We start from the raw sequence: 18,381 nt of genomic DNA, 5'->3' as shown, positions 1-18,381 counted from the left end.
AATAATATGCTGTGAAGACGGGAATAATATATGAATGTACTGTGTGTCTACATATTGGAGTAACAGTGAGTAATCTGCTGCTAAGACTGGGGAATAATATATGAATGTACTGTGTATCTACATAAGGGAGTAATAGTGAGTAATAATATGCTGCTAAGACAGGGTAATAATATATGAATGTACTGTGTATCTACATAAGGGACTAACAGTGAGTAATAATCTGCTAAGACTGGGTAATAATATATAAATGTACTGTGTATCTACATAAGGGAGTAATAGTGAGTATTTTTATACTGTTTACATGGGGCGATAACCGTGAGCTCTTATATGCTGTGTGTCTACATACGGAGTAACAGCGAGTATTAATATGCTGTTTGTCTACTATGAGAGTAACGGAGTATTATGATGCTGTGTCTCTACATAGGGAGTAATATACTGTGTGTCTACATTTGGAGTAACATCGAGTATTATTATGTTGTGTCTACATAGGAGAGTAACAGAGAGTACTAATAGACTGTGTGTATACATAGAGAGTAACGGAATAATAAGTTGTGTGTCTACATCAGAGTAAAAGGGAGTACTAATATGCTGTATGTCTACGTATGAGAGTAACAGCAAGTATTAATATGTTGTGTCTACATATGAGTAACAAGGAGTACGAATATGCTGTGTCTTCATACGGAGTAACGGACCATTAATATGCTGTGTACATAGGAGAGTAACAGGGAGCAGTAATATGTTGTATCTACATAGGAGAATAACAGAGTATTACCATGCTGAGTGTCTACATGTGGAGTAACCCATAATATTAATATACTGTGCCTACATAGGAGAGTAACAGGGAATTCTAATAGGCCGTGTGTATATATAGGGGAGTATTAATACGTTGTGTGTCTGTATAAATATTACTATGCTGTGTGTCCATATAGGGAATGACCAGGGGTATTAATATTCTGTATGTGTATAGGAGTAACAAGTAGTATTAATAGGCTGTTAGTCTATGTAGGAGAGTAACAGGGAGTATTAATATGCTGTATACATATGGAGTAACGGAATATTAATATGCTGTATACATACGGAGTAACAGCGAGTATTAATATGCTGTATACATATGGAGTAACAGCGAGTATTAATATGCTGTATACATACGGAGTAACAGCGAGTATTAATATGCTGTATACATATGGAGTAACAGCGAGTATTAATATGCTGTATACATATGGAGTAACAGGGAGTATTAATATGCTGTATACATATGGAGTAACGGAGTATTAATATGCTGTATACATACGGAGTAACAGCGAGTATTAATATGCTGTATACATATGGAGTAACAGCGGGTATTATGCTGTATACATATGGAGTAACGGAGTAATAATATGCTGTATACATACGGAGTAACAGCGAGTATTAATATGCTGTATACATATGGAGTAACAGCGAGTATTAATATGCTGTATACATACGGAGTAACAGCGAGTATTAATATGCTGTATACATATGGAGTAACAGCGAGTATTAATATGCTGTATACATATGGAGTAACGGAGTATTAATATGCTGTATACATACGGAGTAACAGCGAGTATTAATATGCTGTATACGTATGGAGTAACAGCGAGTATTAATATGCTGTATACGTACAGAGTAACAGCGAGTATTACTATGCTGTGTGTCTACATATGGAGTAACAGGGTGTACTAATATGTTGTAAGGGGCTCTCATACACTCCCACTCCTGATTTTGATGAGTTAATTTGGACCAAAGACGTCAATCTTTTTGCTAGAATACTCGTCCTACATAAACACTTTAAAGGCATTACGCACGATGGGACTTGTCAAAATCCAGATGAATCCAATACACTTCGGGACCTGGATGAAAATTAATTCGGAGCCGCTACGGTTGTTGGCCCTCTTTCATCTTTACGACCTAAGTCTGAGCTCCCCTTTCTCAGTACAGCCACATCAAATCGTTACAGACCATCTTGACAAAAATGTCAAAGAAACTTGGAGGAGGTAGGTCGAGGATCTTTGGTAACCTCAGTAATAATGAAAGAGGGGCACTGGAGGATCTACGCAAGAACGATGAATTGGTCCTAACACCCTCCGATAAAGGCGGTAATATAGTGATCATGGACCGTGAGGACTATGTCCGCATGGTCCGTAGATTACTTGATGACCGTACCACCTATGTCATTCTGAAGGGTAACCCCACTGATGGTTTCCTATCAGAATTATATACCCTTCTTGCTGAAGCTAAGAGGAATAATCAATTACCATGGACGAATTTAAACGTCTATATAATCCTACTCCAACCGTAGCAACATTTTATGCCTTGCCAAAAGTTCATAAGGCCTCTCGCCCTCTCCCTGGCAGGCCCATTTTGTCCGGAAACTATAACCTAACACAGGGAATCAGTCTCTATGTGGACGAAACACTGTCACCCTTTGTTTCTTCCTTGTCTTCTTACCTAAGGGACACTGTCACCAGGATCCAGGAGATCAACGTCACCCCTACCACCATGATGGCGAGTATAGACGTGGAATCATTATATACCAATATTTTTTGAGCACAAAAGACACCCAATTTCAATCACACAATGAATTTGTGTTATCACTTTTACATTTTTTGCTTACACATAACTTTTTTGGTTTTGATAAAAAATATTACCATCAAACAAAGAGCACGGCTATGGGCACGGTTTGTGCACCCACTTACGCTAACTTATATTTGGGGTGGTGGGAAGACACCATTGTTTTTACTGACGTGCCACATTTTATTTTGTGGGGAGATATATTGACGACATTCTCATTCTTTTGGATGGGGATGCCAATACATTCACTGATTTCATGTCTATACTTAACAATAATTCTATCGGAATGGGGTTCACTCATGAGATACATGATCATGTGATCAATTTTCTCGACCTCAAGATCTCCTTGGACCCTGGTGGCGGTGTCCAAACTTACATCTTCCGGAAAGCAACGGCCACTAATGGTTTCCTACATTGCGAAAGTTCTCATCCACCTGCCCTCAAGAAAGGAATCCCAATAGGCCAATACCTTAGAGCCAAGAGAAATTGCTCTAATGAACAATCCTTCCAAGCAGAATGTAATGGTCTTTATCATAAATTCCTGCCACGAGGATATCCTAAAAAATGGTTACATAGAGCCTACGCCAGGGCCAGGGCGTCTGATAGGCTCAATTTACTTTTGGATAAGAAAACCAAACCTGTTGTGCTTAGATCATCCAGTGCCATACGTTGTAGAGGTACCTCTGTTGTATGTTCTACCCAAGTCATTGATATTCTACAAAAACATTGGTCCATACTTCCTTCTGATCCTGATTTGAAAGATGCAATTCCAGCAAGTCCAAGCATCACTTATCGAAGGGGGAAAAAAAATCTGCGGGAATTTCTAGTACACAGTCCCTATGCCAGATGATCTAGTATCCCACACACTTGGCTGAAATGGCCAATTTAGGGATTTCACCCCCGTGGCAGATGCTCTTTTTGCCCCCTCATGCCAACAGTCAAGAACTTCATCAATCCAGTTGATGGCAAATCATACGAGATCAAACAATTCATTAATTGCCAAAGCAGTGGAGTCCTATACATAGCCAAATGTCCCTGTCCCAAGTTCTATGTGGGCAAGACTATCCAGGAACGGAGGAGAAGAATCTCCAAACATCTCAGCACCATCAATAATAAAGAATATACCGCTCTATCAAGACATACTCACAATTTTCAGGGTGGCAACACTCCATTACTTCAGTTTTGGGGTGTGGCCCAAATCAAACCAGGTCCCAGGGCCGGTAATCGGTAATCGATCGGAGACTTTTGCCAGAAGAGGCGCGGTGGATTCACCGCCTGAGCACAGTCACCCCTTTGGGTCTTAATGAGGGCTTCACCTTCACTGCCTTTCTTTAATCTTTTCCTGGTGTCTATATCGGGGTCACTTCCACGTCTGTGGACGTTCTCTATTGGATAGTCTAGCCCTGCACCTGCTCAAAATACCAAAAAATAGAAATAGAATTAAAAACTTTATAGAAGTTTTTTTCTTTTATTAGAAATAGTCAATTTTATGACCTCAGACCACACAAGAATGGCGGCTCCATCTCTTCCATACGATCTGTACCCCATGCCCATCGAATAGTTCTCATCTAACCAAATGTATCTACGCTTTGTAGTTTTGAGGACCTTACCTGTGTTTCTATAAGGGAGACCATATATATGCACCTTCTATTAAATGAGCATTCTCACACGGAGTCATATATCTTACAGATGCGCATGCGTTGACTTCTTGTAAGTCCCGGTGTTGTCCGTCTGCGCATGCGTGGTCCTTATTGACTCTGATATACTCGCTGAGCATGCGCCTATTGCTCATAGACAACTTACACTATGTCTTTATTTGTTATATGTGCGCATGCGCGTTCTATTCTTAATGATTGGCTCATCTTGTGTTCTCCCATTTGTCAATCCAACTCCTTTTGGGGTTGGTCCTCATCTACCTCCTCTGATTGGCCAGTTGCACTGACACACCTCAGTTGTACGTCATCGGAAGTGTTTACAAGAGGAAGAGATTTCTCGGCGCGCCGCCATTAGCCCCGTTTACCACTGAGGACTCTACAGCAGTAGCGAAACATGGGGGGGGGGGGGCTTCTCATATTTTGGTCTGTCTTTTTGCTATATATAGCACAATAAAGAATTTATTTTACTTTTATGGTAGTTGGGAAATAGGGTTTCTTGCCTAAAGGCAATTAGTTGTTACTAATATGTTGTGTGTCTAGATACAGAGTAAGAGTATTAATATATTTGTCTACACATGAGTAATAGGGAGTACTAATTTGCTGTTTGTCTACATAGGAAAGTAACGGGTACTAATGCTGTGTGTCTACATAGAGTAACAGAATATTAGTAAGTTGTGTGTCTACATACAGAGTAACAGGGAGTATCAATATGCTGTTTGTCTACGTATGTGAGTAACAGAGTACTAATATGCCGTGTGTCTACATAGGGAGTAACCATTATTAATATACTGTGTCTACATACAGAGTATTAATATGTTGTGTCTATAAAAGAGTAACAGCGAGTATTAATATGTGGTGTGTCTACATGCGAAGTAACGAAGTAGTAATATGTGTCTATTAAAAAGCGTAACGAAGTATTAATATACTGTGTGTCTACATAGGAGAGTAACGGAGTACTAATAGGCAGTGTGTATACATAGGGGGTAACAGAGTATTAACATGCTGTGTGTTTACATAGGAGAGTATTAATATGATGTGTGTCTATATAGGAGTAACAGGGAATATTAATATGCTGTGTCTCTACATAGGGAATAACACGGAGTATTAATATACTGTCTACATAAGGAGTAACAATAAGTATTAATATACGGAGTAACACAAAGTATTAAAATACTGTGTCTACATAGGGGAGTAACAAGAAGTATTAATATACTGTGTCTACATATGGCAGTAACGGAGTATTAACATGCTGTGTGTTTACATAGAATATTAATATGCTTATGATCTATATAGGAGGAGCAGGGAGTATTAATATGCTGTGTCTATATAGAACAGTGACAATGCGTATTAACATGTGTCTATATAGGGGAGTAACGGAGTATTAACATTCTTTGTCTATATAGAAGAGTGACAATGAGTATTAACATCTGTCTATATAGGAGAGTAACATGGAGTATTAACATGCTGTGTCTATATAGGAGAGTAACCGAGTATTAACATGCTGTCTGTCTGGACAGGGAAGTAACAAGGAGTATTAACATGCTGCGTCTATATATGTGAGTAACGGTGTATTAATATGTTGCGTCTATATAGGAGAGTAACAGAGAATATTAATATGCTGTCTGTCTACATAGGGAGTAACCAGGACTATTAATATACTGTGTCTACATGGTAAGTATTAAAATACTGTGTTTACATATGGAGTAACGGAACATTAACATGCTGTGTCTACATAGGAGAGTAATGAAGTATTCACATGCTGTTTCTGTATAGAAGAGTAACAGGAAGTATTAACATGCTGTCTGTCTGGACAGGGGAGTAACAGCAAGTATTAATATGTGGTGTGTCTACATACGGAGTAACGGAGTATTTAATATGCTGTGTCTATTAAAAAGCGTAATGGAGTATTAATATACTGTGTGTCTACATAGGAGAGTATCAGGGAGTACTAATAGGCTATCTGTATACATAGGGGAGTAACTGAGTATTAACATGCTGTGTGTTTACATAGGAGAGTATTAATATGATGTGCGTCTATATAGGAGTAACGGAATATTAATATACTGTGTCTCTACATAGGGAATAACACTGAGTATTAATATACTGTCTACATAGGGAGTAACAATAAGTATTAATAGGCTGTTTGTCTATATAGTAGAGTAACACCAAGTACTAATATGCTGTGTTTCTAAATAAGTAACAGCGAGTATGCTGTGTGTCTACATATGGAGTAACAAGGAGTATTAATATGCTGCGTCTATATGGGAGAGTAACAAGGAGTATAATATGCTGTGTGTCTACATAAGGAGTAACACAATTATTAATATACCGTGTTTACATACGGAGTAACAGCGAGTATCAATATATTGTGTTTATAAAGGAGAGTATCAAGGAGTTTTAACATGCTGTGTGTCTACGGAGTAACAAGGAGTATTAATATACTGTGTCTACATAGAGTAACAGAATATTAATATGTTGTGTGTCTACATAGGGCAGTAACGGAGTATTAACATGCTGTGTGTTTACATAGGAGAATATTAATATGCTTAGCATCTATATAGGAGGAGCAGGGAGTATTAACATGCTGTGTCTATATAGGAGAGTAACGGAGTATTAACATGCTGTGTCTATATAGGAGAGTAACGGAGTATTAACATGCTGTGTCTATATAGGAGAGTAACGGAGTATTAACATGCTGTGTTTATATAGGGGAGTAACAGGGAGTATTAACATTCTGTGTCTATATAGGAGAGTAACGGAGTATTAATATGCTGTGTCCATATAGGGGAGTAACGGAGTATTAACATGCTGTGTCTATATAGGGGAGTAACGGAGTATTAACATTCTGTGTCTAGGGGAGTAACAGAGTATTAACATGCTGTGTCCATATAGGGGAGTAACGGAGTATTAACATGCTGTGTCTATATAGGAGAGTAACAGGGAGTATTAACATGCTGTGTCTATATAGCGGAGTAACAGAGTATTAACATTCTGTGTCTAGGGGAGAAACGGAGTATTAACATGCTGTGTCTATGTAGGGGAGTAACAGGGAGTATTAACATGCTGTGTCTATATAGGGGAGTAACGGAGTATTAACATACTGTGTCTATATAGGGGAGTAACGGAGTATTAACATGCTGTGTCTATATAGGGGAGTAACGGAGTCTTAACATGCTGTGTCTATATAGGGGAGTAACGGAGTATTAACATGCTGTGTCTATATAGGAGAGTAACGGAGTATTAACTTGCTGTGTCTATATAGGGAGTAACGGAGTATTAACATGCTGTCTGTCTGGACAGGGAAGTAACAGGGAGTATTAACATGCTGTGTCTATATAGGGGAGTAACGGAGTATTAACATGCTGTGTCTATATAGGGGAGTAATAGGGAGTATTAACATGCTGTGTCTATATAGGAGAGTAACGGAGTATTAACATGCTGTGTCTATATAGGGGAGTAACAGGGAGTATTAACATGCTGTGTCTATATAGGAGAGTAACGGAGTATTAACATGCTGTCTGTCTGGACAGGGAAGTAACGGAGTATTAACATGCTGTGTCTATATAGGGGAGTAACGGAGTATTAACGTGCTGTGTCTATATAGGGGAGTAACGGAGTATTAACATGCTGTGTCTATATAGGGGAGTAACAGGGAGTATTAACATGCTGTGTCTATATAGGGGAGTAATAGGGAGTATTAACATGCTGTGTCTATATAGGGGAGTAACAGGGAGTATTAACATGCTGTGTCTATAGAGGGGCGTAATAGGGAGTATTAACATGCTGTGTCTATATAGGGGAGTAACAGAGTATTAACTTGCTGTGTCTATATAGGGAGTATTAACATGCTGTGTCTATATAGGGGAGTAACAGGGAGTATTAACATGCTGTGTCTATATAGGGGAGTAACAGGGAATATTAACATGCTGTGTCTATATAGAAGAGTAACAGGGAGTATTAACATGCTGTGTCTATATAGGGGAGTAACAGGGAGTATTAACATGCTGTGTCTATATAGGAGAGTAACGGAGTATTAACATGCTGTGTCTATATAGGGGAGTAACGGAGTATTAACATGCTGTGTCTATATAGGGGAGTAACGGAGTATTAACATGCTGTGTCTATATATAGGGGAGTAACAGGGAGTATTAACATGCTGTGTCTATATAGGGGAGTAATAGGGAGTATTAACTTGCTGTGTCTATATAGGGAGTATTAACATGCTGTGTCTATATAGGGGAGTAACAGGGAGTATTAACATGCTGTGTCTATATAGGGGAGTAACAGGGAGTATTAACATGCTGTGTCTATATAGAAGAGTAACAGGGAGTATTAACATGCTGTGTCTATATAGGGGAGTAATAGGGAGTATTAACATGCTGTGTCTATATAGAAGAGTAACAGGGAGTATTAACATGCTGTCTCTATATAGGGGAGTAATAGGGAGTATTAACATGCTGTGTCTATATAGGGGAGTAACAGGGAGTATTAACATGCTGTGTCTATATAGGAGAGTAACGGAGTATTAACATGCTGTGTCTATATAGGGGAGTAATAGGGAGTATTAACATGCTGTGTCTATATAGGGGAGTAATAGGGAGTATTAACTTGCTGTGTCTATATAGGGAGTATTAACATGCTGTGTCTATATAGGGGAGTAACGGAGTATTAACATGCTGTGTCTATATAGGGGAGTAATAGGGAGTATTAACATGCTGTCTCTATATAGGGGAGTAATAGGGAGTATTAACATGCTGTGTCTATATAGGGGCGTAATAGGGAGTATTAACTTGCTGTGTCTATATAGGGAGTATTAACATGCTGTGTCTATATAGGGGAGTAACAGGGAGTATTAACATGCTGTGTCTATATAGGGGAGTAACAGGGAGTATTAACATGCTGTGTCTGTATAGGGGAGTAATAGGGAGTATTAACATGCTGTGTCTATATAGGAGAGTAACGGAGTATTAACATGCTGTGTCTATATAGGGGAGTAATAGGGAGTATTAACATGCTGTGTCTATATAGGAGAGTAATGGAGTATTAACATGCTGTCTGTCTGGACAGGGGAGTAACAGAGGGAGTAACATTGATGCTCCTGGCTCTACAGACTGGGCTCCTGGACCTCCACGTCTTGCAGCGGACGTTCCTCCTCAGCATTATCCTGTTCATCGTAGTCACCTCCACGCTCCAGTCCATGGTGGAGATCTCGGACCCCATAGTTCTGGCTCTGGCAGCCACCGGTAACAGGTAATAAGATGGGCTGAGGGGTTTTGTTCCCATCTTGCTGAGACTTGTAGTCCTCCCCCTCAGTGCAGGCATGTGCTGTGTGTCCTCAGGAGTCCCTGGAAGCACCTCCGCGGGGTCAGCATGTGCCTCTTCCTCTTCATCTTCCCGTCGTTCATGGCCTATAAACTCTCACACTTCTTCGATATGGACTTTTGGCTGCTGATCATGGTGTCCAGCTGCCTCCTCACATCCCTGCAGGTGAGTGGCCACTCAGGTGAGTCAGGGGGAGGGGGCGGAGATAGCGGGGGCTACCACATGCTGCAAATCCTTGCTGACTCGGTGACCAGATGATGGTACGTGGAGAAAACGGCACACAGGTACAACAGCAGTGTTCTCAGCAAAGAGAAATCAATAGATTTGAGCAGCACAGAGTATGTCAGGAGAGGAGTGTGCTGATCTTTTCAGAGACCACAGACTAAAAGTTACATAATGGAAGGCTCAGGGTCTGCCAGCAGCACAGAGTATGTCAGGAGAGGAGTGTGCTGATCATTTGGGAGGTCACAGGCTGAGAGTTACATAGTGGGAGGAGCAGGATCCCCAGCAGCACAGAGTATGTCAGGAGAGGAGTGTGCTGATCATGTGGGAGGTCACAGGCTGAGGGTTACATAGTGGGAGGAGCAGAATCTCCAGCAGCACAGAGTATGTCAGGAGAGGAGTGTGCTGAGCATGTGGGAGGAGACAGGCTGAGAGTTACATAGTGGGAGGAGCAGGATCCCCAGCAGCACAGAGTATGTCAGGAGAGGAGTGTGCTGATCATGTGGGAGGTGACAGGCTGAGAGATAGTGAAGGGGCAGGCTCCCCAGCAGCACAGAGTATTTGAGCAGAGTTCTGACCTCTTTCATACAGGTGCTGGGCACGCTCTTCATTTACGCGCTGTTCATGGTGGAGTTCTTCCAGGCCAGTGGGGTGGAGCGGATGGATGAGATAATTTACGGTGTGAACGCTGTGAGCCGCGTGCTGGAGTTCCTGGTGGCGCTGTGCGTTGTGGCTTACGGCACGTGGGAGTCCATGTTCGGTGAGTGGAGTTGGATCGGCGTCTCCGTCATCATCGTCCACTCGTACGTCAATGTCTGGCTGAGGGCGCAGTCCGGCTGGAACAGCTTCCTCCTCCGGAGAGAGGCCGCCATTAAAATCCGCTCTTTACCGAAGGCCTCAAAGGAGCAGCTGACATCCCATAATGACGTCTGCTCCATCTGTTTCCAGGTAAGTCCAGCACTTCCAATACTCTGCAGCTCTGATAGTGACTAGAGTAGTCAGTCAGTCAGGTAGACCGTCTTGTTGACTTAAAACTACAGTTTTTTTGGAGGCATCTGTAGACACCAACGAACATGTAGAAAATCTGCTAAAACCACAGACCCCCGGGAATGAGCCGACCCCAACTCCATCCTGATTACACGATCAGTAACATTGGAAACGCCCGATCATACTACATATGTATACAGAGCAATCACCATGGCGACCCGCGGCGCTGTAAAGCGAGACTCTAAATTACAGCCGTAACCTTTCTTTTCTTTCCTCCAGCCCGGCGCACGGTTTTAATTACACACATTTTAATCTGTTTTTGTCACACATTTTTAAGATGCACTGATCACATTATGTAGGAGACAGGACACTTATAATCTGGGGACAGCCTCTTTATTACTAGGACCACTGTTATCTACATTACAGCACTGATCACATTATGTAGGAGACAGGACACTTATAATCTGGGGACAGCCTCTTTATTACTAGGACCACTGTTATCTACATTACAGCACTGATCACATTATGTAGGAGACAGGACACTTATAATCTGGTGACAGCCTCTTTATTACTAGGACCACTGTTATCTACATTACAGCGCCGATCACATTATGTAGGAGACAGGACACTTATAATCTGGTGACAGCCTCTTTATTACTAGGACCACTGTTATCTACATTACAGCACTGATCACATTATGTAGGAGACAGGGCACTTATAATCTGGTGACAGCCTTTTTATTACTAGGACCACTGTTATCTACATTACAGCACTGATCACATTATGTAGGAGACAGGGCACTTATAATCTGGTGACAGCCTCTTTATTACTAGGACCACTGTTATCTACATTACAGCGCCGATCACATTATGTAGGAGACAGGACACTTATAATCTGGTGACAGCCTCTTTATTACTAGGACCACTGTTATCTACATTACAGCGCTGATCACATTATATAGGAGACAGGACACTTATAATCTGGTGACAGCCTCTTTATTACTAGGACCACTGTTATCTACATTACAGCGCTGATCACATTATGTAGGAGACAGGACACTTATAATCTGGTGACAGCCTCTTTATTACTAGGACCACTGTTATCTACATTACAGCGCCGATCACATTATGTAGGAGACAGGACACTTATAATCTGGTGACAGCCTCTTTATTACTAGGACCACTGTTATCTACATTACAGCACTGATCACATTATATAGGAGACAGGACACTTATAATCTGGTGACAGCCTCTTTATTACTAGGACCACTGTTATCTACATTACAGCGCCGATCACATTATGTAGGAGACAGGACACTTATAATCTGGTGACAGCCTCTTTATTACTAGGACCACTGTTATCTACATTACAGCGCTGATCACATTATATAGGAGACAGGACACTTATAATCTGGTGACAGCCTCTTTATTACTAGGACCACTGTTATCTACATTACAGCGCCGATCACATTATGTAGGAGACAGGACACTTATAATCTGGTGACAGCCTCTTTATTACTAGGACCACTGTTATCTACATTACAGCACTGATCACATTATATAGGAGACAGGACACTTATAATCTGGTGACAGCCTCTTTATTACTAGGACCACTGTTATCTACATTACAGCGCTGATCACATTATGTAGGAGACAGGACACTTATAATCTGGGGACAGCCTCTTTATTACTAGGACCACTGTTATCTACATTACAGCACTGATCACATTATGTAGGAGACAGGACACTTATAATCTGGTGACAGCCTCTTTATTACTAGGACCACTGTTATCTACAATACAGCACCGATCACATTATATAGGAGACAGGACACTTATAATCTGGTGACAGCCTCTTTATTACTAGGACCACTGTTATCTACATTACAGCGCCGATCACATTATGTAGGAGACAGGACACTTATAATCTGGTGACAGCCTCTTTATTACTAGGACCACTGTTATCTACATTACAGCACTGATCACATTATGTAGGAGACAGGGCACTTATAATCTGGTGACAGCCTTTTTATTACTAGGACCACTGTTATCTACATTACAGCACTGATCACATTATGTAGGAGACAGGGCACTTATAATCTGGTGACAGCCTCTTTATTACTAGGACCACTGTTATCTACATTACAGCGCCGATCACATTATGTAGGAGACAGGACACTTATAATTTGGTGACAGAGCCACTTTAAACACTACATCTTCCATGATGCAGTGCAGCAGAGCATTCTCAGTAGGGACCCTTGTCCTGTATGTATCATGGATTGTGTCTCCTGTTCTCCATCCTCACAGGAGATGTCCGTGGCCGTGTTCACCTCTTGCAACCATTTCTTCCACGCGGATTGTCTCAGGAAGTGGCTGTATGTCCAGGACACCTGTCCACTGTGCCACAACCCCGTCAAGTCCTCCACCTCTGAGCCGCCATCTGCACAGTCCCAGGAACAGGAAGGAGTGGAAGAAGAGGCGGGGCCAGAGGAGGAGATGAGTGACGAGGCGGGGCCAGAGGAGATGAGTGACAAGGCGGGGCCAGAGGAGGAGATGAGTGACGAGGCGGGGCCAGAGGAGGAGATGAGTGACGAGGCGGGGCCAGAGGAGGAGATGAGTGACGAGGCGGGGCCAGGGGAGGAGATGAGTGACAAGGCGGGGCCAGGGGAGGAGATGAGTGACAAGGCAGGGCCAGGAGGAGATAATGCAGAGCCGGGTGGGGACATGAGTAGTCCAGCAGAGGGGGCAGGTACTGAGATAGTGGAGAAGTGACGAGGGGCTCACAGAAGAGCCGTCCTATGTTACCCAAGTGCAGTTACAAGGTGCGCAGGTGGAGAAGCACACAGTGCTGTTCTATTCTACACAGGGTCCTCCAGGAACGGACTGTGAAATGGTACATTGAGGATTTTTTTTATAAAGACGCTGCTTCTGGGTGCAGAATCGGGTATTAGGCGCAGGGGGTGCAGCAAGATAATTGCCGTTTCCAGCTCCGCAGCGGAGGGGAGGATAGGGGTTATCTCCTGCTCTGGGACATTTATAGTGATGAGGACGGGGAATATAATGTTAGAGACATATGATGATGAGTAACGGCCCGGAGTCACATCATGTGGTATACTCCAGTCACAGCCAGAGCTGCATTCATAATTACGCTGCTACTTCATGACTTTTACTATTGTCATATCCAGAGCTGCATTCACAATTCTGCTGCTACATTGTGTATTATACTCCAGTCACATCCAGAGCTGTGCTCCCTATTCTGCCGGTTTTCTGTGAGCTGCAGAACCTTCCATCACGTTGTTGGTCAGTGTCAGTACGGAGTCTGCTCTTTTGCAGTGCATTATGGGAGATTGGGGTATAAGGCATGATGTAGCGCAGAATTAGGGGGTATTTACATGCCACAACAAAAATGACTTGTGAATATACTCTTAAAGGGCCAGTGACCACACAGGCCGGAACTTACATCAGTCCAGCAGCGTTATAAGAGGAGCGGCTGATCTCGGGACTTATGCGACATAAAGTAGTAATAATGGGGGAGGGGAGGTAACTACACTTCATGTCACTCATCCCCTACAGCCATCCTCTCCCCAGCCTGACATGGCTGATAACAGAGAACTATAGATTACATTCAATTATCCTACAGCCAGCCTCTCCCTGGACCTGGAATAGCTGATAAAAGGGAGCAATAGATATGTTGTGCAGTTGAATGCTCAGGTGTAGTGTCCCTTTAAGGCGAAGTTCTTGTACAATTCCTCCACGTTGTGCGTGACGTTGATGTCATCGCTGCAGCGTGTGGTCGGGGTGTAGACGGGTCGGGTGAGAGTGCCCAGGACCCCCGGTGCCGCTATATGCACCACGCTGCCTTCTCCTTCCCCCACAATGTTATCCCTGAGACGTGGGCTGACATGTGGATGGTTCCCAGCGCGGGGGAGGGGATAATAATCGCCTCCGCTCAGCGCCTGGATCAGTGCGGATGTTTATAATTCTATATTTAATAATAATTTATATAATGATTCAGTGAATAAAACTATTTATTTTATGGCTCCAGCCCGAAACTTTTCTACCAAATCAGTCACTCTGTATGTGTCATTGTCGTCTCTTCACCAGCAGAGGGTGCCATGCCACCATCTCATGTACTGATCACTTAGAAAGCCTCAGGACCCGCGACCAGCGCTGACATAGAACTGCAGAACCAGCGTCCAGCGCTGACATAGAGCTGCAGAACCCGCGACCAGCGCTGACCTAGAGCTGCAGAACCCGGGACCAGCGCTGAGATAGAACTGCAGAACCCGGGACCAGCGCTGACCTAGAGCTGCAGAACCCGGGACCAGCGCTGAGATAGAACTGCAGAACCCGCGACCGGCGCTGAGATAGAACTGCAGAACCCGCGACCGGCGCTGACATAGAACTGCAGAACCCGCGACCGGCGCTGACATAGAACTGCAGAACCCGTGACCAGGGCTGACATAGAGCTGCAGAACCCGCGACCAGCGCTGACAGAACTGCAGAACCAGCGACCAGTGCTGACATAGAACTGCAGAACACGAGACCAGCGCTGACATAGAGCTGCAGAACCCGCGACCAGCGCTGACATAGAGCTACAGGAACCCGGGACCAGCGCTGACATAGAGCTGTAGAACCCACGACCAGTGCTGACATAGAACTGCAGAACCCGCGACCAGCGCTGACATAGAGCTACAGGAACCCGGGACCAGCGCTGACATAGAGCTGCAGAACCAGCGCTGACATAGAACTGCAGAACACGAGACCAGCGCTGACATAGAACTGCAGAACCCGCGACCAGTGCTGACATAGAGCTACAGGAACCCGGGACCAGCGCTGACATAGAGCTGCAGAACCAGCGCTGACATAGAACTGCAGAACCCGTGACCAGCGCTGACATAGAACTGCAGAACCCGCGACCAGTGCTGACATAGAACTGCAGAACACGAGACCAGCGCTGACATAGAACTGCAGAACCCGTGACCAGCGCTGACATAGAACTGCAGAACCCGGGACCAGCGCTGACATAGAGCTGCAGAACCCGTGACCAGCGCTGACATAGAGCTGCAGAACCCGCGACCAGCGCTGACAGAACAGCAGAACCCGCGACCAGCGCTGACATAGAGCTGTAGAACCCGCGACCAGTGCTGACATAGAACTGCAGAACACGCGACCAGCGCTGACATAGAACTGCAGAACCCGCGACCAGCGCTGACATAGAGCTGCAGAACCAGCGCTGACATAGAACTGCAGAACACGAGACCAGCGCTGACATAGAACTGCAGAACCCGCAACCAGCGCTAACCTAGAGCTACAGGAACCCGGGACCAGCGCTGACATAGAGCTGCAGAACCCGAGACCAGCGCTGACATAGAGCTGCAGAACCCGAGACCAGCGCTGACATAGAGCTGCAGAACCAGCGACCAGCGCTGACATAGAGCTGCAGAACCCGCAACCAGCGCTGACATAGAACTGCAGAACCCGCGACCAGCGCTGACATAGAGCTGCAGAACCCGCAACCAGCGCTGACATAGAACTGCAGAACCCGCGACCAGCGCTGACATAGAACTGCAGAACCCGCAACCAGCGCTAACCTACAGCTGCAGAACCCGAGACCAGCGCTGACATAGAGCTGCAGAACCCGAGACCAGCGCTGACATAGAGCTGCAGAACCCGCGACCAGCGCTGACATAGAGCTGCAGAACCCGAGACCAGCACTGACATAGAGCTACAGAACCCGAGACCAGTGCTGACATAGAACTGCAGAACCCGAGACCAGCGCTGACATAGAACTGCAGAACCCGAGACCAGCGCTGACATAGAGCTACAGAACCAGCGACCAACGCTGACATAGAACTGCAGAACCCGGGACCAGCGCTGACATAGAACTGCAGAACCCGAGACCAGCGCTGACGTAGAACTGCAGAACCCGAGACCAGCGCTGACATAGAACTGCAGAACCCGAGACCAGCGCTGACGTAGAACTGCAGAACCCGCGACCAGCGCTGACATAGAGCTGTAGAACCCGCGACCAGCGCTGACATAGAACTGCAGAACCCGAGACCAGCGCTGACATAGAGCTGCAGAACCCGAGACCAGCGCTGACATAGAGCTGCAGAACCCGTGAGCAGCGCTGACATAGAACTGCAGAACCCGAGACCAGCGCTGACATAGAGCTGCAGAACCCGCGACCAGCGCTGACATAGAGCTGCAGAACCCGCGACCAGCGCTGACATAGAACTGCAGAACCCGCAACCAGCGCTAACCTACAGCTGCAGAACCCGAGACCAGCGCTGACATAGAGCTGCAGAACCCGAGACCAGCGCTGACATAGAGCTGCAGAACCCGCGACCAGCGCTGACATAGAGCTGCAGAACCCGAGACCAGCACTGACATAGAGCTACAGAACCCGAGACCAGCGCTGACAGAACAGCAGAACCCGAGACCAGCGCTGACATAGAACTGCAGAACCCGAGACCAGCGCTGACATAGAGCTACAGAACCAGCGACCAACGCTGACATAGAACTGCAGAACCCGGGACCAGCGCTGACATAGAACTGCAGAACCCGGGACCAGCGCTGACATAGAGCTGCAGAACCCGCAACCAGCGCTGACATAGAACTGCAGAACCCGCGACCAGCGCTGACATAGAACTGCAGAACCCGCAACCAGCGCTAACCTACAGCTGCAGAACCCGAGACCAGCGCTGACATAGAGCTGCAGAACCCGAGACCAGCGCTGACATAGAGCTGCAGAACCCGCGACCAGCGCTGACATAGAGCTGCAGAACCCGAGACCAGCACTGACATAGAGCTACAGAACCCGAGACCAGCGCTGACAGAACAGCAGAACCCGAGACCAGCGCTGACATAGAACTGCAGAACCCGAGACCAGCGCTGACATAGAGCTACAGAACCAGCGACCAACGCTGACATAGAACTGCAGAACCCGCGACCAGCGCTGACCTAGAGCTGCAGAACCCGGGACCAGCGCTGAGATAGAACTGCAGAACCCGGGACCAGCGCTGACCTAGAGCTGCAGAACCCGGGACCAGCGCTGAGATAGAACTGCAGAACCCGCGACCGGCGCTGAGATAGAACTGCAGAACCCGCGACCGGCGCTGACATAGAACTGCAGAACCCGCGACCGGCGCTGACATAGAACTGCAGAACCCGTGACCAGCGCTGACATAGAGCTGCAGAACCCGCGACCAGCGCTGACAGAACAGCAGAACCCGCGACCAGCGCTGACATAGAGCTGTAGAACCCGCGACCAGTGCTGACATAGAACTGCAGAACACGAGACCAGCGCTGACATAGAGCTGCAGAACCCGCGACCAGCGCTGACATAGAGCTACAGGAACCCGGGACCAGCGCTGACATAGAGCTGCAGAACCAGCGACCAGCGCTGACATAGAACTGCAGAACACGAGACCAGCGCTGACATAGAACTGCAGAACCCGTGACCAGCGCTGACATAGAACTGCAGAACCCGCGACCAGTGCTGACATAGAACTGCAGAACACGAGACCAGCGCTGACATAGAACTGCAGAACCCGTGACCAGCGCTGACATAGAACTGCAGAACCCGGGACCAGCGCTGAC

The 18,381-nt window shown here is 45.4% G+C and overlaps 1 protein-coding gene across 1 annotated transcript in view; it reads left to right on the top strand.

Moving 5' to 3' along the window:
• Nucleotides 1–14,820, top strand: part of LOC142748432 (RING finger protein 145-like) — a 34,093-nt gene extending 19,273 nt beyond the window's left edge. The window contains exons 9-12 of the mRNA XM_075855533.1: nucleotides 9,315–9,497; nucleotides 9,587–9,734; nucleotides 10,383–10,739; nucleotides 13,084–14,820. Coding sequence (XP_075711648.1) covers nucleotides 9,315–9,497; nucleotides 9,587–9,734; nucleotides 10,383–10,739; nucleotides 13,084–13,548 — 1,153 coding nt within the window. The 3' untranslated portion in view covers nucleotides 13,549–14,820. The remainder of the gene's footprint in view (nucleotides 1–9,314; nucleotides 9,498–9,586; nucleotides 9,735–10,382; nucleotides 10,740–13,083) is intronic.
• Nucleotides 14,821–18,381: the final 3,561 nt, after the last annotated feature.

Source organism: Rhinoderma darwinii, chromosome 1 (genome assembly GCF_050947455.1).
Source record: "Rhinoderma darwinii isolate aRhiDar2 chromosome 1, aRhiDar2.hap1, whole genome shotgun sequence".
NCBI lineage: Eukaryota > Metazoa > Chordata > Amphibia > Anura > Rhinodermatidae > Rhinoderma > Rhinoderma darwinii.
The sequence above is the reverse complement of the archived record's forward strand: the minus strand, read 5'-3'. Positions and strand labels throughout refer to the sequence as shown.